Source organism: Perca fluviatilis, chromosome 6 (assembly GCF_010015445.1).
Source record: "Perca fluviatilis chromosome 6, GENO_Pfluv_1.0, whole genome shotgun sequence".
NCBI classification, from domain to species: Eukaryota; Metazoa; Chordata; class Actinopteri; order Perciformes; family Percidae; genus Perca; species Perca fluviatilis.
In genome coordinates, this window is record NC_053117.1 from 25,734,991 (window position 1) to 25,762,959 (window position 27,969).

Below are 27,969 nucleotides of genomic sequence, written 5' to 3' on the forward strand. Positions count from 1 at the left end.
CGTGCCTTTGTTTGCATCGTGCTCCCTGGTGTCCCGCCTTTCAGCAGTTCTAATGATAAGTGACAGGCCATTAATTGAAGCTCTTTAGGAAGCCATCATCAGACACACGTCTGATCCTTCTCCTCTGAGACGAGTACAACAGTATTGCAGGATGGTAGATGAGAAAATTGTGGGGTTAGGTTGCTTAATCGTTTTGATTTTATTGGTGCTTTTAAGTCGCTGGTTTGTCACAAAAACAAAGGATTAGGATATTATTTGCTGGACAATATTTTTTATTTCTATTTAGAGCTTTAGCTCAACCCACTGCTTCTTGTGATTCTTTTGAGTGGACAAATGTGGGTCAGTTTAATGTCTTTATTTAAAAAATGATTAATGCAAGCTGCATGTTGAATGATTTTAGAGAACTTATTGTCACAAACGTAGGAGTCAATAATGATTCACTACAGTTTTCATTAGTTTTCTGTGCTTCTGTGTTAATTTCTTTTTTCTTTATTAACCGGAGAAAATAAATTACAATGCAAATGGTAAAAAACAAAAAGTATTTTCTTATTTTTGCTCCAATGCATTTTAAAAAACCTTACAAGAAACAAATAGACCGATAAATAGTAGAGGTGTATAAATACTCATTTATTCTGCATAGCAGGCCAGTGTCTACATAAAAAACTATCTCCTGTTTCATAGTCTTTACTCCAATCATAATATATTGCATTCATAAAGCACAGTGTGGCGCCATCAACTGTTTTTATTTTGTTTCCAATGTGTGCTTTCACTATGAGCTTTAGTCTTCCACTTCTCAACATGACATTCTCCAACATAAAACAAACACCAGGAGTTTCATGCTGCAGCGGTGGCCGGCCATAATTAGAGAATTGCTTCCACCACTGATGTACGGATGAAAAGAAAATCATAATATGGGCTTACTGAGCTCTTGATAAGAAAAAAGTAGAGGAATATTACAATGCAATTGTCCACATAGAATGATATAAACATACATTTAAATGCACAACAGGTACCAGGAATTATTCTAGAACTGGGATTGGGTGCATAACTAAAAGATGATTTATGTCAACTGCTTGTTTGTCACCTGTGGTCTGTTAGACAAACTCAGCTATACAATTGAATGTCGTCAATTTGTGCCTCAATGAACAGAGCCGAAGATATTAAAATATGTGGAAAAGTTAAAAGTACTGAAATTACCCACTAAAGATGTTTTCACAATAATACATTTGCATAATTTTGATAAATTAGGTCAAGTTGTTTTGCTCTAGAAATACAGAAGAGCAATTGTCTTTGCTTTCTGATTTATAACCATTATATTTAAACTGTACGTGGATTTATTTAAGTGGAAATAGAGTGAGAGTGGAAAACCACAATAAAATAAAATTAGGAAGTATGTGAAAGTCTTGGAAGTCTGCATATTTACATCCACACTCCCCTTAAAAAAAGTGGTGATCTTTTTTATAAACAACAAAATACTTCATGAAGGACACTGTCATCTCACCAGTGAGCATGTCATAATCTACAAGGTCAAAAACCGTCACTGGCCACAATAAATAGCCCAAATAATCTCAACTCCAGAACTGAAACCTGCATTGAATTTATTTCTACATCCCCAAGTCCAGTCATCCAGCTACAGTTCATTCCCCTCCAACCAATTTACCATCTGTGCATCTCTCCATCTTCTCCCTAAAACAGGGAAGGAAACAATTGTCGCTGTTTGGGTTTTAGGGGCTAAATGATGTTGCTAATCACCCGCTTTTAGTGGGGCTGATTTATGGAAGGGACATAAATTGTTATAGGCTGACTTATATGTGTGTGTGTGTGTGTTTGTGTGTGTCTGTTTGGGTAGGTGTCGGAGAGAGGCAGCCTGTGGGATAGGCTAAATAGTCCTATTATTTATCGTCTCAGAGCGGCCTCTCTGAACGGAAGAGCGGCTCTCCAAATTGAAATATAGCTGAGTTTACCCTTCTGATTACCGCAGTAGTTTACTCCCAGCGCCCAAGGAGATCATTAAACAATGGCCGCTACTAGAAACTCAGCACCCCATTATGGCCCTGGATAAATGCTCCCAGTGTGCCTCACAGGCATCATTTTTCCCCAAAAAAACTACATCAGTTGTTTCCTCAACCCAGGCTGGCATCAAAACAGCAATTGTGTATTCACTCATATGGATTTCTACAAGAAGGATTCATTGTTTTCTAGATCAGAAAAGGCACTCAAAATCCCAGCTAATGGATAAAGCCATTTTGAGAGTAAACTGGCCAGCTAATGTTGTGACAAGCAATGTAATTGGTTCAAAATTCTAACAAGATGATTAAAATAATGTAATGGATTATGAACAAACATTCAGCACACATGAGTGCCTTACTGTCCTTATTATTGTTCAATTGAATTAGCTTAATTGCTGATATTGCACTGAGCCACCAAGACAAGATACTTAACATGAAAGCAGCAAGCAAAGTTCAAAAAATTCAAAAGAAGTAATTTTATTTAGTTATTGTAAAGCTTTTATTTTTTGTGTGTTTTAAGGTTGTCGGGGAGAAATATGAGCATCTAAAGAGTTAAGAGAGCCACTGATGGTGGCAGTATCGATGTGAGAAAAATTGGTTATCTCAGTGGAACCATGTCTCATTCTATCGCAGCCATCACCATCACCCAGCATTTCCACAATGACCTTTGCAGGCGTGATGTTGGTCGGGGTTGCAGGCTGAGTCCTTCACACGCTGCTGCTCTGATTACTGCAACATCTGTAACATAAACAGTAGAGCAGGACATCAGCACAGCAGACCTAACAGCCATGACAATGAAGTGACAGTGTCAGCTCAAGACAAGATGACAATGATGTTTCTGTCTCCAGTGTGTTGATTATGCACTGTACAGTGTGTCTCATAGAGCTAGAGGCTGTTCTGGATAAATAGGGAATGATGCTCCGGTGTACTTCATGGCATCTTTTTATGTCACAAAATTAAACTTTGACCTGTGATTACTTCTATGATTAACACAAACTGCACAAAAAACGTTTCTGATAGGACTGTGGCACAGTCTGGTTTGTGCTGCAACATGTTACCTCCAGAGATGTCTGAGGCTTTATTAGAAATTAGTATGTATGTCGTTACACAAGTCAGCCAGGACAGGCCAGGGAATCATCACCAGTAATAATGAACCTTATTTGATAATAGCAGGATAAGAGAAAAATAGGCTTTCATACTGCTGCAACTGGAGCTAATATGATGAGTGGGCTCTGGAGAGGCATTTTATTGGACTGCTGAATGGAAGGCTGACGCTTTGTAAAATAAACAAAGCAGTCTTTAAGGCAGTGTAAAGACACTGCTCATCAGGATTATAGTCATCAACTGCTTGTGAAACTTTATTTGACTCTTCACAAAAAAGAGCCAATAGATTTTTTTTTTTAATGAAAATCATGTTGTTTAACATGTCTGGAAAGAAAAAGAGCAGGTTTCTGCTGTTTAGTGGGTCTACATCTCTCCCATGTAGCAGGCTGTTTTTGTGGCTGTTGTTGCTGTCTGTCCTAACACATTTACCTTAAGCCATCAGCACTCATTAAATGCCTGCTGGTGCAGGGAAACAAAAGGCTGCCTGGCGAGCCAATATTCGCCTCTGACACGTCAGCCAATCCCCAGACGGTCCGCAGAGCCTGGCTGCGCCACGGAATTCTCAAACATATTTTTCTAATTTATGGATGGATAATAAATCAACATTAAGGCTTGGACAACGAGTTATACATCAGAGGGAGATGGCTGCAAACTGGGCCACAATGCAGCAGAGGATACCAGGCGAACATCTGCAATAAAGTCACCGTGTGTATGTGTTGTGTGTCTGTGTGTGTGATTATGTGTAAATATGTATGTGTCATCACTGCCAAACTCAGTTTAATTTCAACCTCTAAGTTGGTGGAGATGCAAACATTTTTAATGTCACTGCTTAGAGATGTTGAGTATGAATATTATGAATAGGAAATAAGACCATTTGGATTTACTACTGGAGGGATGGTGCTTTAAATGCTTCATAAAATTTAACACTGTGAAATATGCGCGCGTTTGCATTTTAATGGCCATGAATTGGCCTTTCACTGATGTGGTAGGTCACCGGTTCTATACAGGGCCTATGTGCTATAGCCCTGCATTTAGTAGCTGAGAGCTAAGGAAGGAAAGCATATCCTAGTGCTGATTGATTGACTGTTGCCTCACTATCTTCATTCTTCTGAGTGCCAGGAGTACACATGCTATATATATATATATACATATACATACAGTATATGGCTTGTATTGTAGAGATTATGTTTTGATGTCAGATCTATTGTTTTCATTGAGCTGGTAATAATTGTTCATATTCCCAATGACAATATGAAGCCGGCAGTTAGGCTGACCACATCCAATCTGGATCATTTAGGAGGAACAGGTTTTGATTTAAAAAAATTAATTTTGTTTATCTTGTATGGTAATTTTGTCAGACACATTTCTCAATTAGTCACATTTATTTCTCTGAATTTGAATTCAAACGTGTGAATTCAGATTCATACACATAATGGTGTCATTGGGAGACTGAATAATGAACGATTTCAAGAAAAGTATCACTAATATGTTATTTTTATTACCAGCAGAATATTTTCTCTTTAACTTTCAACTTTGAACTCAAGCATTCCAGCACCACGGACAGCACACCTTGTGATCAGGACATTCAAGCTAAAGTGAAATTAAAAAATGTAGTGATGATCTAAATTTAATGATAATGTTTTACCTGCATTTTTTTAGACGTTTTCTCCTTTGCTTTCATATTACCATCACAACGCTGATGGTGAGTTTGTTTCTTGCTGCTCTCACTCTGTTAAGCGTTTGATGCATCGTGTGGCTAAGCTAGAGCTCCACTCTAAAATTATTAGACCTAATCATTCATTAACCTCCATTAGACTGATAGGAGGGTAAACCTAACGCCTGATTACATTCACAGTGTGTGTGGATATGAGTTTGTGTGTCTGTGTGTGCGTGTATACCCAGTGTGCATTGTGTATGTGTGGATGTATATGTGGGTGTGGAAGATGCACCTTATACATTTCTCCTCACACTCCACATGTATTTACCGTATTGATACACAGTTTAACAGTTTCCTTGTTTGTGTATGTGTGTGCATGCATCTGCAGTGGAGAAGGTTTGTCATTCATTAGAGTGGAGCACAATCAGAGCTAAACTAGCCATGGCGGCCTGACTCATTATAAGCTGAAGGTCTATTTAAAACCTCACACTGCCTCATTCCCAATCCACTCAATGCCATATGCATACAGTAATTACACAAGTGAGGAGGAGGAGAAGGTGTGTGTGTGTGTGTGTGTGTGTGTGTGTGTGTGTGTGTGTGTGTGTGTGTGTGTGTCGCAAGTGCGAGTCTGTGCACATGATTATTTTTCATTCCATGTTTCGCCTGAGTTCTGCCCCTATAACTGAGGATCTAATCAATCTGCCGGCTATTAAGTTTGTTAATTGATAATGCATACTAATTAGGCCTGGCTCCGTTACCACAGCGACGACGAGAAGGTGATTGTAGGCAGGAGTCCAAATGGACTTTTAAAAGCCGGGAGCATGAGGTAGAAGGCATCAAACCTGCACATGTGCATGCAGATGCACATGACACACATACACAAACACACACACACACACACACACACACACACACGTAAGCAAAAATGCAGTCAGCATACATTTTTTTTGGGTGGACTAACCTCATAAAGCTGTGTTGATCTATGTCGTCATGTGCTTATATCTGCTTTCAACTACATTATTGTGCATTATAAACCAAATATTAGATATCTATACACTACCTATAAATGCTAAATGGTGGCTGCGGGGGGAGGGGGGTTACATGTTACAGAAAAGGGTTATTTCTAATAATTCACCTTTTACAGAAGGTTTATAAATTGTAACAAATGGCTATGTTAGTGGTTAATAAATATTTACTAATGCATCGTAGATTTGTTATAGGTTATTAATAAGTCAACCACTTTAGGATTGCCAATATGTTAAAAAATAAAATGCATAATATTTATGACAATAACAATAACAGTTATAACAGTAAGAACATTAACAACAACAATAATAATAATATTTAATATTAATATGTATATTAAGGAAATTTATTTTTGTAAAAACAATATTAGTAGTGGGATGTAACTAAGTACATGTACTTGACTGAGTACACTGGAGGTACTTGTTCTTTACTTGAGTATTTCCTTTTTCATGCTACTTTATCTACTATAACTCAGAGGGTAATACATTATAAACTGTAGTTTCTACTCCACTACAATTATTGGACAGCTTTACAGATTTAAATTTGACATACAAAACATGATTGTATATAATATGATGCAATTTTATAGATAAAAAAACCAACAGCTCATAAAATCGTTAAAATTAGCCCCACCTCTACCAACAACAGTAAAATGCTGCTCACGCATTACTACATCAGTAATAATAATCCAAAAATATGTAATATTTCACCACTCAGGAGCCATTTTTATACATTATGAGTACTTTTACTTTTAAAACTTATTACCTGGGTGACATCTTTTTTGCAGGACTTTTAATTGAGTATTTTTATATTGCAGTTAAAAAAAGTGCAAAAAATACTGTAGACTTGATGGTTTGTTAGAAACCCATGGGTTTTTATTACATCTATAACTAAATCATTACCAAAAAAAAGATGAACATCAGCCAAGTCTTAATAATAGCTTCTGACTGTTCTATAAAGCATTCATTATTTTTTAACCATTAGTAAATCCATTTGTTAATATTTACTCTATATATCCATTCATAAAAGGTACCTTATAAGAAAGTGCTACCAAAAAACATCTTATGTAGTAAACCACCATATTTAACCACAGGTGCGCTGACTGTTAGATCCCAATAATAGAAAAGTCGAAAGCAACATAATCCAAAAGAACAAAAAAAGATTCAATTATTCTGCAGCCTAATGGAACAAAGTTGATCTTAATTGCAAAACAGCAATTTCTGTTACAATCTAGTACATTACACAACACCGTTTCAAGTAGCAGGTGTGTTTTTAATCATGTGTGTGTGCTTAGCCTCTGTTTGTCTAGCTCACTGAATCTCCATTTGTTTTCGCTTTTGTGAATTAGATATGGACACACACACAGCCACATGGACGTGCACACATGCACACAAACCATTTATCACCCGCCCAAGACCCTGAATTATTATCTCTGTGGTTCAAGGTCAAGGAGATGCAGCAGGTAAATTGAAATCTGAGAGGTCAGCACAGTTTGATCACTCTGTTTCTTTGTACTCCTTTGGAGAGATACAGCCAAAGAAATAGTGTTTTCTTTTTTATGACAGTGATGATAGAGACATTACCTTGATTTGTCTTTGACAGGCCTTATCTCTCCTCCGCTATTCCCTCTGACCTGGGTCACTTCCTGCTGTCCAACAGGAAGTAGTCCTCCTTGGCTCACCTCTGCACATGTTGTCACAAAGAACACGGCTGTCACTGCTACTCAAACATCACTCTACCTCGTTAGTTGTGTGTGTGTGTGTGTTTGTGTGTGTGTGTGTGTGTGTGTGTGTGTGTGTGTGTGTGTGTGTGTGTGTGTGTGTGTGTGTGTGTGTGTGTGTGTGTGTGTGTGTGTGTGTGTGTGTGTGTGTGTGTGTGTGAATATGCACAGCAGAGACAGTTGAGGCAGTCAGGGCTTGTCTGTTTGTCTACTGTATTTGAAACCTGCCTTGACGTTACTGTGCAGAGGAGGATATTACCCTCATTACCTCATGATGAAGAGCTCAGTAGATGGTCATATCACTGATTTATCCTGCCCGCTTTGTCTGTGTGACTGATGGCATTGTACATACAGGCCAATCCCTCATCAAACTTTTAAGTCTTTGACAGATTGGGCTTCATAAATGAATTAAACGTTTTCAGGAAGATTAAATCACCTACACAAAACACTTTAATTGAGTCATCTGTATGTTTTAATTTCCTCTTGGATCTTTTGGGGGTTTGTGTTTCATGTAGATTTCCATCTGAGACAACTGTCTCATGGCTTTGTTAAACCACAGATATGAAAACACAGTTCCGCTAGGCTGTCTTCACCCTTCCTCTATTATTGCTTTTTCTTTGCCTCTTTTTCTTGTTGCCCCTCATCACCGTCCATTGCTCTGTGTATCTCCAAATGTGCATGTGTTGTATGCTTTATGTGTGTGTGTGTGTGTGTGTGTGTGTGTGTGTGTGTGTGTGTGTGTGTGTGTGTGTGTGTGTGTGTGCGCAGATTCACCAAGCACATGGCGTGTGTGTTTGTACTCTGTGTGGGTGGGGGGGGGGGGGGGGGCAGAGCAGCCAGCTGGGTTGGAGGGGTAATAAAGAAGGAGAATCAATAGGCCATGCAGTAGAGCCAAGGTGCTGCCATTTATCACACCGCCTCCATGACTTCCATCATTCATCATGCCCAATGAGGCAGCAAATAGGAAAATGACTATTTGTATCAAACACATCTGCACTCATCCACTGAGGTATTTTATTCCCATTAACTCAAAGAGTAGAATACGCCAGTTTCAGCTGCTGCTGCTGCCGCTGCTGTTGCCGTTGTTGCTGCTGTGTTTGTGTGTGTTTGTGTGATTCTATTTGTTCAGGCTTGTAGTTGTAGTTTCATTGGGAACACATTCATGGCTGCTGTTGTTTTTTCCCTGAAAAAAACAACCGAATGTGTGCTGTGAGCCCTCCAATGCCTGTGTTGATGTGTTTAGCCTCTATCTCCCTCCCTCTCCCTTCCTCTCTCTCTCCATTTTGACCTGCTCTCCTTTAATCCACATTCCTTTTTCTTCCTCTTCCTCTTTCTCAAGCCATGGAGTGATGGTGCGAAAAATATCTCATGGCTGTAAGGAGCCATTACATTAAGCATGCCTTTCATTTTCACCTATAAATTAGCCCCAACACTGGTCTGCCCAGGGGTTGAGGTGTATGTCTGTATGTGTGTGTAGCCTGTAGGGCTGTGGGGTGTAGAGGGGTGGACTGTGATCATTATGGTCTAATATCCCATGAAATGGTGAAATTATTATGCAGCATATTTTATGAGCTGCCTGCGAATATTGAAGAAGGATATTTTGTGTGATATCCCTCCCATAAATCAATGTGATTGGGTTTGTTTTTTGCTTGCTTTCTTCCCTCTTAATAAAACCCTGCTCACAGTAATTTAGGGTCAGACTCAATCCAAATTTTTTCTCTCCATGAGCCAAATGTTATGTTCAAATAGCAACTGTAACAACCTTATATAGCTTTAATGTCTGTTTAGAGACTACAACCTTGTACTCATTTTCCATATTATCCTGCGATTAAGAAAAGCTCAAAATTCAAATAGAGCTTTAACAATTAGTCGATTGGGCAGAAAATGAATCTGAAACTATTTTGGTAATGTTTGTTTCAGTTATTTATTAAGCCAAATTGCCAAATATTCTCGGTTTCTAAAACATTTGCTGCTTTTTGTTTTGTATCATTGTAGATTGAAAATATTTGGGGTTTGGACTGTTGATAAGTTATGATGAGCATTTTTTAACAATTTCTTTTTTTTACATTTCATAGACCAATTGAAAAAAACTAATCCATAGATTAATTGATAATGAAAATAATATGAAAAAGCTAAATGTATAAAATGTATTTCCATACAGTACATACACACAAAAGGGGAAATAAAACAAAAAGTTGACAAGCACAAAACCTGTAAACACATTTATATCCAAGTAATATCATTCCTGTAAAAAAGCAAGCGATTCTTAGAAAAGTGGCAGCCTATAGACTACAAACACACACACATACACACACAAGCACATTTGGTGTGACAAGATAAGACTATACTAATCTTCATTGCTCCCGCTTTGAAGGAGAGTGTAATGTACCAAGGTCACTTAACACATCTATCTCTCAGACATTCATCAGTGCTCTTAGCGTCTCTCTTTTACTGCTCTCTGATATACGGCTCTCAGCGGGCTAAAGCCCTTACATCATGAGGACACACATTCCACCACCACTATGACCAGGTGGAGCCTTCATGTAATATTATATCAGAGAAACACCTCAGAGGTGAAGTGTCTTACTGCACCTGAGGTTTGGCCTCTTGATCTCATTTTTTAAGTTTTCATTAACTTTAGAAACTACAAATATGGCTATTGTTAATGTGTGTGAAGAGGGTATTTCCTCCTTTTGTAGAGCTTATTATGTCTAATATTTGATAGGTGGACTGTGTAAGAGGCAACTAGGGTTAACATCATTACCTACTCAAAGGCTCATAATCATTACTGATTGGACAAATTTCTAAAATTACCGTCTTTATTACCAATTACATAGAACACGTAGCTTTCTCAATATCAATCAGCACACTGTGATAATGCATAATTAAGTCTCACAGACCAATCTGAATGAATTATCTAATATAAACCTAATGATAAAATCAAAGACTTCTTAATAAAACCATACAGCCATTTTGTTTGTTAACTGATGGAAAATGAAAAAGATAACTATGACCCTTCTGCTAATGCTTAATAAATCAATGATCAGAGCCTAAAGTAAATTCCATTACATATACTCCATCACAAATGTATATTCGTATTCGTCCCACTGCAGTAATATTGCACTTTAATTGGTTGGACTGAATATTATTAAAAATATTTTTTATACCATATTATTCACAACGCATGGATTCCTGCAACATTTCCTGCAGAGAGTACTGTAAAGCTCTTCCGTTCACCCTGAGTGCATCTCGAGCGCACATGGAGACGTGAACATGCCCTGCGCGGCCCCGCCCTGCTTCCTCTGGGAGCTGAGGCAAAGTCACCGACCGCAAGGGGGTGGCTTTCAGATTCATAAAATTCATAGAATTTTTCACAAATGGATGAACACAATTTCCTCCCAATTTCCTCATTATGCAAATATGCATAATATCAAATCTAGACCAATTAGGGACAGCTACAGCTTCAAATTTACTAGTTTAAGCCGTAATTGCAGAAACCCTCAAATAATTACGTGGCTAATTGGGAATATTTGTGACAGATACAACAAATTCTCCCCACAAATTACATTTCATCCACGGGAACACCGCGCCCCAGTGAAATCCTATCGAGATCTAATTTCTCTTACATAATGAAAGGAACTGAAAACTTGTTATCACATTTGAGCACTACGCTGCTTTGTAATGTGGGATGATCAAATAAATTAGGCTGAAATTCATACATATTTCTCTAATCTCTTTCAAAGGCACTTTATTTGTAAAGGAAATAACTCCGGGTCGTTCCAATATGAGCCATAATAAGCAGTTAGAGCGCAGTGGAGGCCCGGGAGAGACAGAGTTCATACTGGATGTTGGCATTTCCAGGTGCATGAGGAAAAATCACGCAGTCACCTTCAAAACTTCAGCAGCTTCACAGGTTGGAAGGTTGCTGGAGCTGTCTGTGTCCACAAAGCTCTGGTTTGTCTTCTGTCTCTCTGGGATGCATCACCTCCTCACAGGTGACCCTCTCCAAGGTCAGGCCATCTGTGGACGACACACACACACACACACACGCAAGCACATCAATACACATGCACATATACGCTCCATAAATGCCTGGCGCTGAAATGGAGCTGGCCTATGTAAACAGGCAGTGCGCCGGCGGAGCGTAACTGTGCCTATTTGTCAGAAAGCCTCATAAATACGATTGCTCCTGATATCTCCATTTCTCCATCCCGCCGGACATTTTACAAATGGGGAGCACAGATAAAGAGAGGAAATGCTCCAGTGTTAGTTTTTCCAATTTGTTAGGAAAAATATTACAAAAATAAAGGTAAATACAGTCCAAATAAATATACGTAATTTATTTCTAATAGCATACAGGTTTGGAATGACTGAACAACTGAAAAATAACCTTTAAAATTGTCTACAAAAGTACTGGTTTGATTAAGAAAATGACTGCTAGTGAAATGTCTATTAGGTTATATTTACAGTATGTGGTTTAACATATAGCCCATGATTTATTTTCCCACATATTTTCAACTACAATCAAATAAGATGAAACACAATATGTAAATATATATATTAAAAGATTGTCGTTAAATAAGACAAAACAATATAATTAAGGCTATAACAACAGCAACCAAGATTCATCAGTCATATCTCTTAAATTTACAGCATCCACTAGGTGCAAGTGTAATCATTTTGTCAGCCAATGATTGCAGGTGCCTTCTAACCTTTAAAAAGTGCCATGATTTATTTCCAGTTTGTGCTATCAATCATTTTGTCAGAGAAGTTGTCACTTTTGTGGGCTGGTGGATAACTCATTTGTTGGGAGGGAAATCCCTCTTCAGTTACGTGATAATAAAAACGACCTATCTATTTGAAATACAGGCTTTGCTTACACATCAACTGCGTTATTTAGCATACACAAGAATGTGTTAAGAATGTGTGTGTCTGCATTGTTCATGCAGGTGTGATTGATGAAAGGACAAAGTGTTATCACCGGGGACAGGAAGTGGACTCGGTCGGGGAAGACTAGTGTGCTCTGTTTCTGTCACATGGAAACCCAATTCATCCCTCCCCTCCCTGCACATTCCCACATCACTGCAGTATATTTCAGTCTGTTTGTATGAGTAATCCATTGACCTCTCTCTCTCTGTCTGTCTCTCTCTCTGTCTTTCTCTCTCTCTCTCTCTCTCTCTCTCTCTCTCACTCTCTCTCACCTCAGTCAGACCCGTTTATGCTGTGATTTTCTGGACACGACCGTCCCTGACACCGGATAGATGAGGCTAATCTCAGCCGCAGGCAGACTGTCAGAAAGCTTTGCTGAAGCTCTGGGTGTAAAATGGCGCTCGGCTGCCCTGCGCTGTTTTTCTTCCTCTACCGCTCCATTCTTTCTCTCTGTCTGTCAATCATACACTGAGTGACAATAAGATGGCATGCAATGAAAACATGCAATTAAGACTCACTCACTGAAAATGTTTTATTATTGAAACTACTATTCTTGTTTGATAAATTTGCTTAGTTACTTTTCTTTAATATCACACTGGTACATTTGGTACATTTTGTTAAAATGTGTTCTAGTATTTTATGTAGTCCTATGGGTGTGTGTGTGTGTGTGTGTGTGTGTGTGTGTGTGTGTGTGTGTGTGTGTGTGTGTGTTTGAGTGAAAGAGAGGTTGTATCATGTGATGTGTTATGCCCATGTGTGCATGCATGGATACATTTGTATATGCATGTGAGCGAGTGTGCCCTGATGCCCTGTTAATTGCCAGACAGTGTTCCCACACACACCTCTACTAATGTTCTGCTTGCTATTCAGTCTGCGGCCTGGCTTTCTCCTGCTTCTCCTCCTGCCTCTCCCTTCGGTACGGATTGTTCCGTTACAATAGCAGCCCCATTCACTAATTAGCTTACCTCAAAAGAATTGTGATCAGGTTCTCGTAAGATGTAGGCACAACAATTACGAGAATCCAGGTTTGAAAGAGACACAAAGAAGCAGTTATAGGGCCTGTGTTTCAGTTACCTGCGTCTACAACTTCAGCACCTTGGACAGCGCCTGAGGGGCTCAGCTCAGGTGGTGCTGAAGGAAAGCAGACTCCCTCACACCTTCTAAAACAGCTCAACGTCTTCTAGTTTTCTTTAATCACGACAATTAGAGCCAATATTTTCCCCCGGACCCTGACAGACGTTGCTTGTAAGTCTCTTTTCTCTCCGAGCGTGGCACCAATCTCATTACACACGCTGATTAAAGCATAGATTAGCCAGCAGTGGCCCCGTGTGCTCCTCACCAGCAGCTCGCTCAATATCAATTAGAGGCTGCGCCAAAAGCAGCATGTCCACCGGTGGCCCTCTGTCTCCTGCTTCCAGCCTCCTCACAGCACTGGCAATCCGTAGCTTTAAAAACTAGTACCCTGATAATAAAATAGAGCAGAGTAGAGGCTTGGGATTTGGGGTAGCAATCATCAACTGTGAGGGCATTGTTCATCATAGGGTGCCTCAGCTACTCTAAATAACATGTAGGCCAGTTTTAAACATATGCAGTTACATATCTCGGTGATATTTTTAACTCTGCCCAGGCCCGTGCACCTCAAAGGTTCAAATCAAGGGGTGAAATAAAGGAAGTCACTTAGGCATATTAGTCAAGGCAGTGTAGCCTATTCTACAGAGTTAATTTTGGAAATAATGAATAGTATGTGAATACGGAATGAAAAGCCTTTTAACCCAGCATCAGTAGGTCGTTCCGGCTTAGAGAGAATTAATTCACATTTCTCCTTTTTTCTGACCTCCTTACCTCAGTATAGAAATGAGGCTGCTAGCGTCTGATTTCATTTATTGATGACATTAGTGAAGATATTTCTGTCTGATTCAATAACACCAATCTACCTATATTTTTAGAGGAGTGAAAATTATTTGTGTTTGGATATAATAATCCACTCAGTTCTATTAGGCTTAAATTACATTTGCGTTTCTTTATTTTTGTAGCACAGGAAAGAATTGTGTGTAAGAAAGTAAACTGTTAGATTGTCTTTCTTGTTTACAGAGTTAATGTAATGTCATTGCCTTTGCAATAATTTATCAATGAAGAAAGTTGTTATGGGCAGAGTGGCTCAGCATATAGCATATATTGTTATATAACAAATGTATTTTTTTTAATATATAGCATTGCTTGTCTCTCCCAGCATTTATGACTGGAATATATTATGAAATAGTTGAGGGTCACTGTGTGAAATTTTGAAATATAATTGACTGTCATGCAACAGCAGAAGCCCTGATTGGCTTTTTATAGAGAATACCTCCGACGTCCCCGACCTATTTATCCTCAATAACCATGTGGTAAATACAGTGTTGCCCCTCTTGCACAACCTTCGGTGTCCACTAACAGACAGCCTGTCCAATTAAAAGTGGCCATCGATTATAGATAGCTGCCTGCTGGCATATGAGGGAGGAGGGAGACACCGTTGGATGCTATGCCACTGCCAATACAGGCCACGGTTAGCCATGAACTAACCAGAGCTGACAACAGCATATTAGATCTGGACTGGGTTAATTCACCTGCAGTTGGCCCCTGTGTTGGCTCTATAGCGCAGGGGTTTACCTGCCCAGTCTAAATGCTGATCATTAAGTTGCTTCCAGCAGCCATGATTGGTGCAGAGGGGCTCATATCATTGATTAAAAAGGAAGGCTGATATTGCAGTTATTTCAGTTCCTTTCTTTTTCTCCCACTGGCCAGGCTGCAGAGGTAAGACCTGTTTAAGTTCAAATCACTTAACAGAACGGAACTTTTAATGCTACCATTTCTACATGGTTTATATCTAATGGTATTTTTGCACTTTAGTTTGTTTAATACAATTTCAGACCGAGAAATCATGTCACACACCTCTCTTATAAATGATAAATAAAAAAAGAAACTTTTAGTTCTTAGCAGAGAGGCTGTGAGAATATGGCAGCCTTAATTTGTATGTCTGTGCTAAAATGTGCCCTTGGCTCATAGTAATCCCTTGTTATTGTGTGTGGAAGCCTCTGAACCTAATTCCAATTTTTCCCCTATCCTATTTTCCAGCAAGCTGCTTTTCCATTAACTTTAGGAAAACATGGTGGCAGGTCCATTTAAAAATGCCCATGCTCCACCCTTCCCATAAGCGCCTCAGCTCAGGAAAATAAGAAATTAAGAGCAGGGCTCATTTCATCATCAGCCCCCTGTCTCCCCTCAAACACAGAGATGGCATCCTCCAATGGAGCTCGCGGAGGGCGGGACAGGGGAGCTTTACCTTAGCATATGTTAACTATTACATGATGTCTTGATGGAACACAACGAAATGACTGGTAATTGACATAAAATATGACAAAGTGTTTGAGTCTTTCTGAGGAAAGCGTTGCATATTATGGCGTATCAGCTCCGTAATGTGACTGATTAATGAAAGATGGGCCTCGAACTCACTCAGCTGATTCTGTGAAAAATGAGTTTTGTGTTGTCATTCCGACAAGCCGGCAACCACGGCCGGAAGAGACTATTAGCCGAAATCATTATCAATAGCCATATTTTCAAACTCTATTATGGCAATCAGGCTAGAATTTATTCAATAGATTTAGTTCATTTGGTTGTAATTGATAAATAATCAAAATTTATCAATGTACTTGCACACATTTCACTAACAATCAGGGAAAACTGCCCCATTTACCAGCTGACTTGGTCCAAATTAGAGCTAAATTGATGATCAATTAATCTTGGGAGGGGTAGCAGAGAAGCTGCAGAAATGTGGCGGAGTGGATGGAGAGGAGGAAAGAGAGAGAGAGGGAGGAGAGGATGATAAAGAGAATGGATGGATGGGAAAGTGTGGGATTTGTGAAGTGAGAGGCGAGCTGAAAACACGAGCAGGCTGTGAGGCGACAACAGAGAAATACAGTGGGTGTATGTGTGTGCTTTCTCCATTTATTTTTATAGGTTTTACTGCATTGCTTTTACATTGTTCCTATCATCACACAATCAACTATAGAGCTACTTTTTAGGATGTGTGTTTATGTGCACATGTATCTTTCTCTTTTTCTCTCCACTGTGTGTGTGTGTGTGTGTGTGTGTGTGTGTGTGTGTGTGTGTGTGTGTGTGTGTGTGTGTGTGTGTGTGTGTGTGTGTGTGTGTGTCTATACATGTCTCAGAGTGAGCGAGTCACACACTTGAAGTATCAGGTAGATCAAGTTTGGCAAGTCAGAGTGAGCAAGGTCAAAGAGACTGATCCCATTTATTCTTTAATTTGCTGAGGCATTAAATTGCATGACGTGGCTTTGCTGCAGTTTGATAATTACCAGCACATGTTTCTAATTTCAAGCTACTCAGAGACACTACTGACCCAAGTCCTCCCCTTTATCTGGTATTTTAGGAGCACAAGTGTGTGTGGGAGAATGTATGTACTGTATGTCTGTTTGAGTAAGTTTGATAAGTTATTCTCACCGTCTAGAACTATTAAATTATCACTGATGTGATCTTTTACTTAATCTACATTCCTCACAAATAATCTCTGGTTTTGTTATGTAAATAAAATCTTTCACAATGCGTTAAATATTACATCAGATCACTGGTTAGCTCTTGTTATGCTGCCATCACCTCACTCTGACAGTTTTTTGGGGTAAAATTAGTAAAACTGGAGTTGTTTTCAGGCTGTAGTGTGGAAAAGAGTCTCGTTCAGTGAGTCTTAGGCTTGCTGGCACCTGTAATGCAAGGCACTCATTACCTTCAATGATGCATTAAAGCTTCCTAATGATGGAGCCACAGTAATGGACCTAACTAATGACCGGACTTAAGAAAGAACATATTCTAATAGCTGGAGCAGAACTGGAGGGAAAGTCAAGGTGTCGGGGAGGAAAAGGAATTAGATCTGTAGACCGCTGGAGAAGCCTAAATGACTGAGGTCAGACTGTAAATACAACAGATTACAGATAATGCTCTAGCAGTTTTATTAGTGACATATTGTTGCTTCTGTTTTAAATGTGATTAAATTAAGATTAGTCTATATCCACAATGCTCCACTTCCGGGATTGCTACGTTGCCGTTGCTACTCTTTTCGGCCAGATGTCCGGTACCTTCCGCTTTCTTTATGTTGGAATTTAAAACTCTGGTTGATTTAGGACTATGGTTAACTGCTCCTCAGATCTCTGCAGGGTAAATCCAGACAGCTAGCTAGACTATCTGTCGAATCTGAGTTTTCTGTTGCACGACTAACAACTTTTAAACGTTCCACCAAAACAAGTTCCTTCCCGAGGCTATTTTGCAGCGGCACCGTGGCTCTGCCCTGTGCTTAGCGTCGCTCATGACGATTGTGATTGGTTTAAAGAAATGCCAATAAACCAGAGCACTGCTTTTCTCCTATCCCGGAATGCTGTGTGGACTAGCCAGACCCTCCTCAGCAGTGCTGTGGAGGAAGGTCTGGTAAAGCAAGACTAAGTTAAGATAGGTATTTATGCACACAAATAAAATTAACACTGAAAAAAACCCCACATTCAAGCGATGTGCTTTACACTGCTGCCAGAAATAATGAAAACAGGGCTCATGATCATGTGGAATCAAGCTTTTATCAGACAAACAGACTTAAATTTCATATAGTACACTATACATTTAAAGGAGTTTATTCATGTTAAAGGGCACAGAAATGTGTTGCTATAGAAATCCAAATGAAACTACAATTACTACAATTACCAAAATTGGGGTTTTAGCACCATATATTGGCAGGTCCAGCTTCTCTGAGTTTCAGTATATATGATATGATAACTTAATATACAGTAGGCATCTATGATTTGGGTATATATCCTGATTGTACATGCATATTAATCCCCAGCATCAGCAGCCCCACTTGCCTTTTGTTGTCCGGACTTTCAATGATGTTTAGGGCCGCCACCTTTTAGTCAATTGTGTGACTAATCAGACATTATAGTCTTTTAATCATCCAAGAGAATTTTAGCTGAATAGTCCATTTTTATGGTCACTTTGTAGAGAACAAGCTATTAGTCATTAAATCAACAGCACACATATGGTACAGTTTTATTAGGCGCTATAGAGGCCTTGTACATTCACCTGCATTCACCAGGATTGTCCTTGTTATGTTGAGTTGTAGATAAGTGTATTTCTGATATACAGTACAGTATGAGACTGTGTGTGAATTTAAATCTGAGTCTTTTGGAGGAATTGTTGGCTTAAGGGCTCCAAACTCATGATTTTGCCTCTAAAATCCACAGTAGATGTCTAAGAGCTACAGAAATCCACCCAATAAAACATGGGAAAGTGATGCTGTGTATCTGCACTTTTCCCCCAACCAATAAACTTGTTGAAACATTCCACCTGTATGTTTAATTTTGACCAGCATGAAGTGTTGAACTTAAAGTTGATTAACCACATTATGCCTTTGACTTTAGCCTGAGGTTGTTCACACTGCTGTTCGTCTTCATTACAAATTGTCCTAAACATAGCTGAGCATGGGGTCAACTATTAACAGCTGATAATTAGACTTTTTTTTTAAAGCTGCTGATACTCTGAACACCATGTGTTAATGACACCTTTTGAGACTTTCATTGGTTTTAAACCCCCACACACACACACACACACACACACACACACATATACACACACACGCACGCACTCACGCACCACCACACCACACTCTCCGTGACACACGCCTCTTCTTCCTCATTAAGGAAATCGCTCTTCTTTGCTGATTATTTTATTTGAAGCCGTGATTACCGCTCTGTCCACCAGATCACGCAGTAAGGGAGACCAGGCGGAGGGCAGAGGGCCTAATTGGGGCATGAGATGCGTGGGGTGTTGCATCCAGGCTGGGTGGCCGAATAGGGGAGCCTCTAATGGGTTTGCCTGTCTGTGGCTCGCCTCTCTCTGCATCTTTCGAGTTCGAATGCAACTCACTTATTGGTCTGCTTCTTATTCCTCCGACTGTCATCAAATCACCTGCAAAAAACGATACGGTGTGATTTGTTAGAGAGCCGTTTCTGCAGATGGAAAATCGATTTTCCTTTAAGATTTTTTTTTTAACTGAGTGAAAGCAGATGCAAAAGGTCTGACCATAAGAAACAACCAGCTCGCCCGCTGGTCCATGTTACAATTTGGTTGTGGTGTAAAGGATCTTATCCTGCATCTGCCTTCTGTTACTTGAATTATTTTAACCTGTTCTGCAAAGGCCCATATGAGCAATGGATTTACCGCAGTTTGATTTCTAAAAAACCGCGGAGAAGGTGGACACGGAATTCTTGATCTTTGAAATTGCTCTACAAAATTGCATTTGTTTTTGGTGCGCTTCCATTAAAAGTGTCTCCTCGCGTGTAAACAGCCGTTCCGCACTCAGATGCGCCGCATTAACCCGGGAGGATTGTATGTGAGTGTGTTTTTACTGGGGAAGATTGATGCGGTCCAGTTAGGGAGGCTGAGTGAGACATAGACCCATTTCAAGTGGGTTCCTGTTATTACAGCAATAAGTTACAGCCTGAGCATCGGACAGTTGAGGGGATGTCTGCTATCCGAGCTATTTTCACTGCAACACAGCACAATATCAATATTTATCATGTAGGTCTTCAGATAAATGCTGTCAACAATAACTACAACCTTTTGATTTTTACACGTGCCATTTAAACAGGACGTCCATATTAATGATTTTGAATTAGGCTTTGGCCTTTAAAGACATAGCTGGTAATACTTTCAACAATAATAATCTAATATGCATGTATTACTATTATTCTTATTCGTCTTATTATTATTGTGAAATCAATATCTGTAAAATTATTTATCTCGTCTAATTTTCTATAGAAAACACGATTTTATTATTATTATTATTGTTGTTGTTGTTATAGCAATAATAATAGCATAAGATAATACACCTGCATATTACCATGGCTAATACTTCATGTTAAAAAAAAACATAAATTCGTCAAATTAGACTGAGATAACAAATTGGATAATCCTCAAAAAGCCTCAAAATTATCCTGAATTAGAATTAAATGAGTGTAGTTTATTATTACATTCACTTTATTCGTGATTTAGATATTTTTATCATAAATTATTCATTATTCATATATTTATTAATGCATATAAAATTATCTCTGACCTTCATGAGTTAATTTTTTAACAATTAAGTTTTGTTTATTTATTTTAAATTACATCAGTTGTCTTCATGCTTACACAATAAATAAATAAATCAAGCAGCTTCCAAACCATACAGACCGTCTCTCCTGGCTCAAGCCCTTCACAAACGCATGCAAGGTTGGCCTTACAACTCCCAACACACAGAGTCCCTCTCCTCTCTCCATGGTCACGATCAAACGAATCGAGCCTCTTCTGCTGCTGCTGCTGCTGCTGCTGCTGATTGCTTCTCCTGAACCTTCGGGAGCTGGTCACATCTTTCCTCATCTCAGTGGACCATGCACCAGTCCATTTCCTTAGGTTTTCACGCTGTGCCACATATAGGCTACTTCCCTGCGTCCCGGCAGATTGCGGGTGAGGAGCATAAAAGATGAGCTGCCTATGTGGTGCAGGAGGAGAGGGGAGTCCTCGCTCGGACGCCTCCTTTGTGCGGCTGCAAAGAAACCTATTTAGTCCCAGGCGGTGGTCTATTCACCAGGCTCACCCTGACATCTGCCAAAAGCCCTCTCTAACCAGCACTGTCTGAGAAGTAAGAGTGGATCGCAGATCAATGACTGTCCTGTTAATTGTATAATAGACCTACTTATGGACCACTGCTAAAGGGGCACAATCGTTTAGAGTCTACCACGTCTGATTTTGCTTGAACCAAACAGGCCTAAATACCTTTAATTGCGCCCGCGTTGATGAAAAGTCGATGGGAGTAAAGCGTCCGATCACTAACGGAGCTTAAATCCATCTGTACTAGTTTATTTATTTATTTCCTCGATTTGTCTCCACAAATCACCTGCCATGGGGGAATGGGGGCGATATTCGTTTTGTTTGTGATCCAAGGACGGGAGGGAAGTGGGGCTCTGAGGTGCTGAATGAAGGCCTGCGTTATAAGGCTTCTCATCTCCTAGGCTACATCTTTTTCTTGTTAAGTCCACACTGTGATATGTACAAAATACACTCAGTCTGCTATTCCTCTCAATATTTTATAAATATACGAAGAGTAATCGGCTTTTGTTTGCTGTTGTAATTTATAGGCTATAGATGTTATTTTCTGAAAATAAGTCTCTCTTTTCTTACGTAAGGTTACTGGTTGTTAACTAGGCTAATTGACATAGTCCAGTGATTTGAAAATTGAGATTTTGATACGGCTAATTGTTTAATTACTATGGGCAAACATTTTCTGGCTCAAATACTAGTAGCTCCTATCTCCTGGAGAAAACTAAAACAAGCCTTTGCATGAGCTCACCTCCAGTACTTTACATGTATATCTAGGAGTCCTGTCATGGCACGTGCTATATGAAATTAAACAAACACATTAAGATGTTTAACGTGGAATAATTTCAGCATGAAAAGCTAATAAATCAGAGGACGGAATGGCAGAGAATTGAATTGAATTGTAGTGTTTCGTGCGCGTTTGGGTCTGTGCGCGTGCGAGCTTGAGTGTGTAAAAAAAAAGAGGGGGGAGTCACGTTGCTGACATTTCCAGACTCCCGCTCTGATTGGCTCTTATTTGAGGAAGCTCACGGGTTCTTTCAACTAATAAGCGCCTCCCCATCGCTCTAAAGGACATTATAATGCAAGGGACCTCCTTTTTTTAACCACAAACCGAATTTTCGTTCATTTAGACGATATATACTTTTTAAATTGCCCCAAAGTTGTGGGATTTTTTGGAGCGCATTTCACCCTGGAGCGGTACGCCATGCTCTCTCACGCCGACCTCCTGGATGCTCGGCTCGGTGAGTTATCATCACTAAACTCCGGCCCTAAACTCCAGTGTAAGATTTCAACTTCTTATTTAACCTTGTGAAGTGATAGATAGACTGTTTAGTTAATTGTGTTAACAGCTAAGTGGTTTATCGTTGTTTGAAGCAATTCTTTACAGTTATTTATCAGGAGTGAGGAATGATCTGACAGCAGAAATTGCGGTTTAAAATTACGACCGAAGCTATATTTAGTTAATTTGTTGTAGTTTACACTTTGGATTAACACACGTCTGTTGCCATAAAGAAGCACAGCTATTGCATGCACTGTAATTCTCATTTAAAGATGCTGCGCTGTAATATTTGCCATTACTCAAAGCCTCTCGCCTCCTCATCCTCTCAGGGATGAAGGATGCTGCAGAGTTACTCGGACACCGAGAGGCTCTCAAGTGCCGGCTGGGTGGTGGGGTGCCAGACCAGGGGCATCCAGGAGACATGGCCCCTGGTTCTGACTCTGTAGAGGGAACCACTCTCCTGCCCGGAGAAGACATCGCCACTGTGGGATCCAACTCTGCCGGCATGCCGGTGAACGGGAAGGAGCAGGAGAAGCAGCAGCAGCAACAACCGCAGCAGAGCTCCAGTCAGTCCTCCAGCCAACAGAAACAGAAGCGGCACAGGACGCGCTTTACCCCGGCGCAGCTCAATGAGCTGGAGCGCAGTTTCGCCAAAACCCACTACCCCGACATCTTCATGAGGGAGGAACTGGCGCTGAGGATCGGCCTCACCGAGTCTAGAGTCCAGGTAAACACTTTGATTTTACACGATGAAAACACTGGCATGATATGGCAGGGTGGGGCTTTGGGTCCAGATTTGTTTTTAACGGGTTTTCTAGCACGATATAAATGTTCAAAATCATCCTTTAATTCCACCTGGACGGCAGTGAGCAAAATAGGCTAGATTCACCTCAGGAGAGGATTCAAGACCAATGTGCGTTTGTAAAATATAGTTTGGTCACTTCTAATAATTTTTGCCATAATGTATTTTCAATTCTTTGTCACTTTGTTAGTGACAAAGAATTGAAGAACACAATTTGACTAATTCTTAGTCAAATTGTGTGGCCAATGGGTGTTAAGTTTTGGGTGCAACTGCTTAAAATATCAAAGCCAAAGGGTGGATTGACGCCACTGGTGAAGTATAAGTTACATTAAATCATAAATTAAAGTGTACTATTGTGCAGATATCATTTAAAAGAATAGAATCAAAAATATTTTCTTATTTGGGTTATATTCAGCACTATATCCTGCCTAAGTATACTCATGTGAAAAAGCCCTGAGCTTATCGTTGTGTTCTGCAGACAGTTGTTTGAGAAAATATGCCAACTCAATCGCATTTTAAATAAATTATATTATTTAAACATCCCATACTGTGTTCAAGTTTAGCTTGATATAAGGCAATATTTAACTTTAAGAAGCCTGCCCCATCTAATATAAAAATCGCTCTGTCCAAGGTGTTTAAACATTTGTCATTTGTATAATGATATAAGATAACGAGCAGTGCTCATAAAGTCAAAAATATTCTGATGGCTAAAATATTTTATAACGCAACCTGTGGCGATTGTCCCCGGAAATATGGAAATTGTTGAGTGTCTAATTTAATTTTAATTTGTTTTGTTTCTGTGGACCTGCAACAATTGCATGAAATTACATGGTAATATTAGGATTTTATTATTATTTGTATTATAATGTATAATATACTTTTTACCATAACAAATATGTTACCCTGGCCAAAATAATGGCTAAGAATAACAGAATTTCCTTCACAAAATATACAACTCCCCCTTTTTAGAAAATAATTAGGGTGGGAATGTGTGGCACATATTTGTTTTACTTACAGTGATTACAATTATAATTTAATTTATTTTTGGGAAATTGAACATATAAAACCAACCAAATATTTTAAACTGGTCATACAGTGCTTATTTGAACAAGCATGCAGGAACATACCAAGCTCTGATAAACACATTATCAACCAATGTCAGTCCTATTTATAACATGTGAACGGGTTATTAACCAGTGATGTGAGATTCATGCAAATTATCCCACTGGAAGCAATAAAACCAGTATAATCATTAGTTACCTTAACTATCAGTTCTTGATTCCATCTAGTGCAGGATCCTAACCGCTCAGGTCGGCTTCGCTAGCTGTTGGTAACATTAGTGCAGGTCGTGCAGGTGCGGCCTTCAGTGGGCGTGTTGGCCGCGTGCGTGCCTCCACAGCCTCTCCTTTAAAATGCTCTATCAGCGACGTCTTAATAGGACTCAAGAATGTATTGCACTTTTTTAATGGAATGAGAAATTGCATTTTCTTTCCCCCGAGTGTAATGGGTTTGGGCGACGTTTCACGGATGGCTGAGCGGAATGAGAGCGAGATTTCACTTTTAATACAGAGGCATCGACTCACGGCCTCGCGCGCGCATTAATCACGCCCGAAGATGATGAAATCTTTATAAAGCCCAACGGGGACGCGCGTACGTTTTTAGCTGCGTGCGCGGGTCGGTGTGTCTGTGGTTCTCGTGCGTGCGTTTGGATGGGTTTTATGTTTACGTGAATTGTGCAAAGTAATGCGGGCCATTTGTAATTAAGTCTACACAATATTTAGGGCAATTTTCAGTTAATCTGCTTGTAAATAAGATGTTATAAAGATAAATTGTTCAGCCCACTGCTGCGGAACACCAGTAATAAAAAACCCAGTGACGGCTGAGTTTTACACAAAAGCTTTCTGTATATTGTATTTTTTTTAGCCTGCAATGAAATTCATAACCCATTTTGACTATTTCAGTTCCACTCTGGTCTTAAAAACACATGATATGTTGACAGTAGCCAAATGGTTGGAATTTACAATAGCGTCCTTGAAGAGTATTATATATAGGCTGTACTAATGCAATTTAGAACGATTCATAAATTACACCTGATATTATACAGTACTCCATCAAAGTCCTACCAATTAGGATATAGTGGCAATGAATGTAAGAGGTCCTTAGGGCAATTGCAGAAGGTCTACATTTACGTCTTGTTAATTTCGTTTGGCCCAGCTCTACACAGACAGTAGCCTATAGGGTCAGGTTCAGACCAGGCCCCACAGCTGGTAGAGAATTTGCGTTGCTCAAGGACACTGCAGGGTGGATTTCACCAGCCACTTTGCTTGCTATGTTTCTGGAATACAATTACATACCCTATATTATTTTTAATTTTTTTTAGATGTCTTTATGGACAACGCACATTAATCAACACGAGCACACAATCCAACATGTAAATGTGCCAGATTTAGCCATGCAGGTTGATAGCTTAAAACATTAAGCCACAACAATACACACAACACATAAGCATAAAACAGGAACACATAAGCATAGGCACGTAAAATGACACAACCACTATTCCAGATCACGACAGCTGGCAGGTTGATGGCATGAGAAAAACATAACACAAGTAGCACATGCAGTAGACACAGGTACAAGTGCATAGACACACATTAAGACACATCAACAACACATAAGAACATTAAAGAAGAGAGCTTGTGACCGGGAGGTCGCCGGTTCAATCCCCAGACCGACAGGATAAAAATCTGGGCGGGGAAAGTCAAAGAGCAACGCTTTTCCCTCCCTCATCACCACCACTGAGGTGCCCTTGAGCAAGGCCCATAACCCCAACCGCTCCAGTGGAGCTGCTCAGTGGCCAGCAGATCAGACTTTGGTTATGTACTGGGCAGCTTCCAGGTATGACTGTGTAGGCCTAACTTTGTGAATGTGGCAGGTCGTCATTGCAAATGAGAATTTGTTCTCAATCGACTTACCTGGATAAATAAAAGGTTAAATGAATAAGCACCAAGTACATAAGCACACACGGAGACACTACTTTAGCGACAAAGACAAACACATTCTTCTTTATTATTATAAAAACATTACATTTATATATAATTAGTTTTGTTGTATTATTCTAAAGACCCTAATTAGCTCTAAAGTTAGTCCGAATGTGGTGAGATATCGTGCGTAAATAGTATTTTTCTTCCATGGTTGCACAAACACGTAGCCTACTGTATATAGGGACATGTTCCCAACATCCATCTTACTGCCCTCATTACAGTGTAATATTAAACAGACCCTGCTCCAGGCATATGCTTCTCAGTCTGTCCTTCTGACGGCTCACGGTCTGGTCTCTCTACTTGCAGGTTTGGTTTCAGAACAGACGCGCTAAGTGGAAGAAAAGGAAGAAGACCACCAATGTTTTCCGCTCCCCGGGGACGCTGCTCCCAACACCGGGCCTGCCACAGTTCTCTGCCGCGGCCGCCATGGAGAACAGCCTGTGCTCCTTCCACGCCAACGACTCTCGCTGGGCCACAGGGATGCCGGGGGTCTCCCAGCTGCAGCTCCCGTCGGCCCTGGGTCGCCAGCCGGGCATGCCACAGTCCCTGTCACAGTGCAGTCTGGGCCCCGGCCCACCACCAAACTCCATGGGTCTCTCCAACGGCCTTTCCTCCAACGGCTCCGGTCTGCAGTCCCACCTCTACCAGTCGCATTTCCCCGGAATGTCGGCCTCTCTATCCGGCCCCACGAACGTATCGGGCTCCCCGCAGCTGTGTAGTTCCCCGGACAGTGACATGTGGAGAGGGACAAGCATCGCGTCACTGCGGCGCAAAGCGCTGGAGCACACAGTGTCCATGAGTTTCACTTAGTGACTTTTCAAAAACACCCCCACCGCACTACTCTGCTCCTAACTCCCTCTCCCAGCCCCACCCTTCGACTCTTTTTCTGTTTTTATTCCCGCTATTAGATCAAAACGAGAGAACGAGCGAGCTAATCAGGCCAGAAATGTGAGGAAATGGAGACTGTATGTGACTTCATCTAGACATAGCCTAATGACAAAAAGAAAAGGACAACACTGATGGACAAACGGAAGAAAAAAATATCTTGGGTTTGGGGTTATTTATCTTGTTACTTCTAAAGGATTTTATCAACTATTGATGATAAATACTATTGTAATGATCTCTAGACTATAGGCCCTAATTATTAAGAGCCAAACAATCGTCGTATTTACGTTTTCATTGAGTGTGTCTTCACGCACACATGTTATTGTGTTCAGGTGAAGTTGTTATGTCAAACGGTTATTTATAAGATGGGGTATACATTTTTGGTAACAGCCTACCACCAACACGCACCATACTGTAGGTGGGCCTATTGAACTGGCTTTCGGGCATGCACTGTGCATGTGGATTTAAACGCTTGGATAATTTAAGGAGAAAATGGTGCCCACTCAGATTGAAGAGTCGACATCAGTCTCGTATCTATGAGATGAGAGCATTAATCTAAAGAGGAGAAAAAACAATGATCTTTCAGTAGGCCTACGCTGTTTTAGGATGTTTTGTGTAGATAAAACATTCTTGCTATGTACCCGCTGGTCTTTTTTGTGACATGTTTTAACTTATTGTATGTGCTATTACTTGACACATTTCTTAAATGTTTGATCTTACATCGAAATGCACCACATTGACGGGTTTGTACCAATTTAAAATGAACAAACAAATAAAAGTAATTTTCAAGAATGTCAAAAAACAAGAATGATTCATGTCTCCATTAAGTTTAACGAGATATCATAAT

At 40.0% G+C, this 27,969-nt stretch overlaps 1 protein-coding gene and 1 long non-coding RNA gene across 3 annotated transcripts in view; both read left to right on the forward strand.

The window, feature by feature from the left end:
* Positions 1 to 12,899, forward strand: part of LOC120560927 — a 33,980-nt gene extending 21,081 nt beyond the window's left edge. Inside the window, exon 3 of the long non-coding RNA XR_005639536.1 lies at positions 12,723 to 12,899. This is a non-coding gene — a long non-coding RNA (uncharacterized LOC120560927). The remainder of the gene's footprint in view (positions 1 to 12,722) is intronic.
* A 9,198-nt stretch (positions 12,900 to 22,097) lies between these two features.
* On the forward strand, positions 22,098 to 27,916 carry LOC120560092 (homeobox protein orthopedia B-like). Of its 2 annotated transcripts, none has more exons than XM_039802203.1 (3): positions 22,098 to 22,395; positions 22,724 to 23,121; positions 26,544 to 27,916. In XM_039802203.1, exons 1-3 carry the CDS (start codon positions 22,320 to 22,322, stop codon positions 27,045 to 27,047), a joined length of 978 nt encoding a protein of 325 aa, XP_039658137.1. In that variant the 5' UTR covers positions 22,098 to 22,319; the 3' UTR covers positions 27,048 to 27,916. The 2 variants fall into 2 exon arrangements, with proteins under 2 accessions (XP_039658137.1, XP_039658138.1); XM_039802204.1 differs by having other exon boundaries at positions 22,098 to 22,356.
* The last annotated feature ends 53 nt before the right edge of the window (positions 27,917 to 27,969 follow it).

Coding starts and splice junctions, on each gene's coding strand:
- LOC120560092 (XM_039802203.1), top strand. CDS start 22,320: ATGCTCTCTCACGCCGACCTCCTGGATGCTCGGCTCGGTGAGTTATCA. Junction 22,396..22,723: donor CTCCGGCCCTAAACTCCAGT/GTAAGATTTCAA, acceptor TCATCCTCTCAG/GGATGAAGGATGCTGCAGAG. Junction 23,122..26,543: donor TCACCGAGTCTAGAGTCCAG/GTAAACACTTTG, acceptor CTCTACTTGCAG/GTTTGGTTTCAGAACAGACG.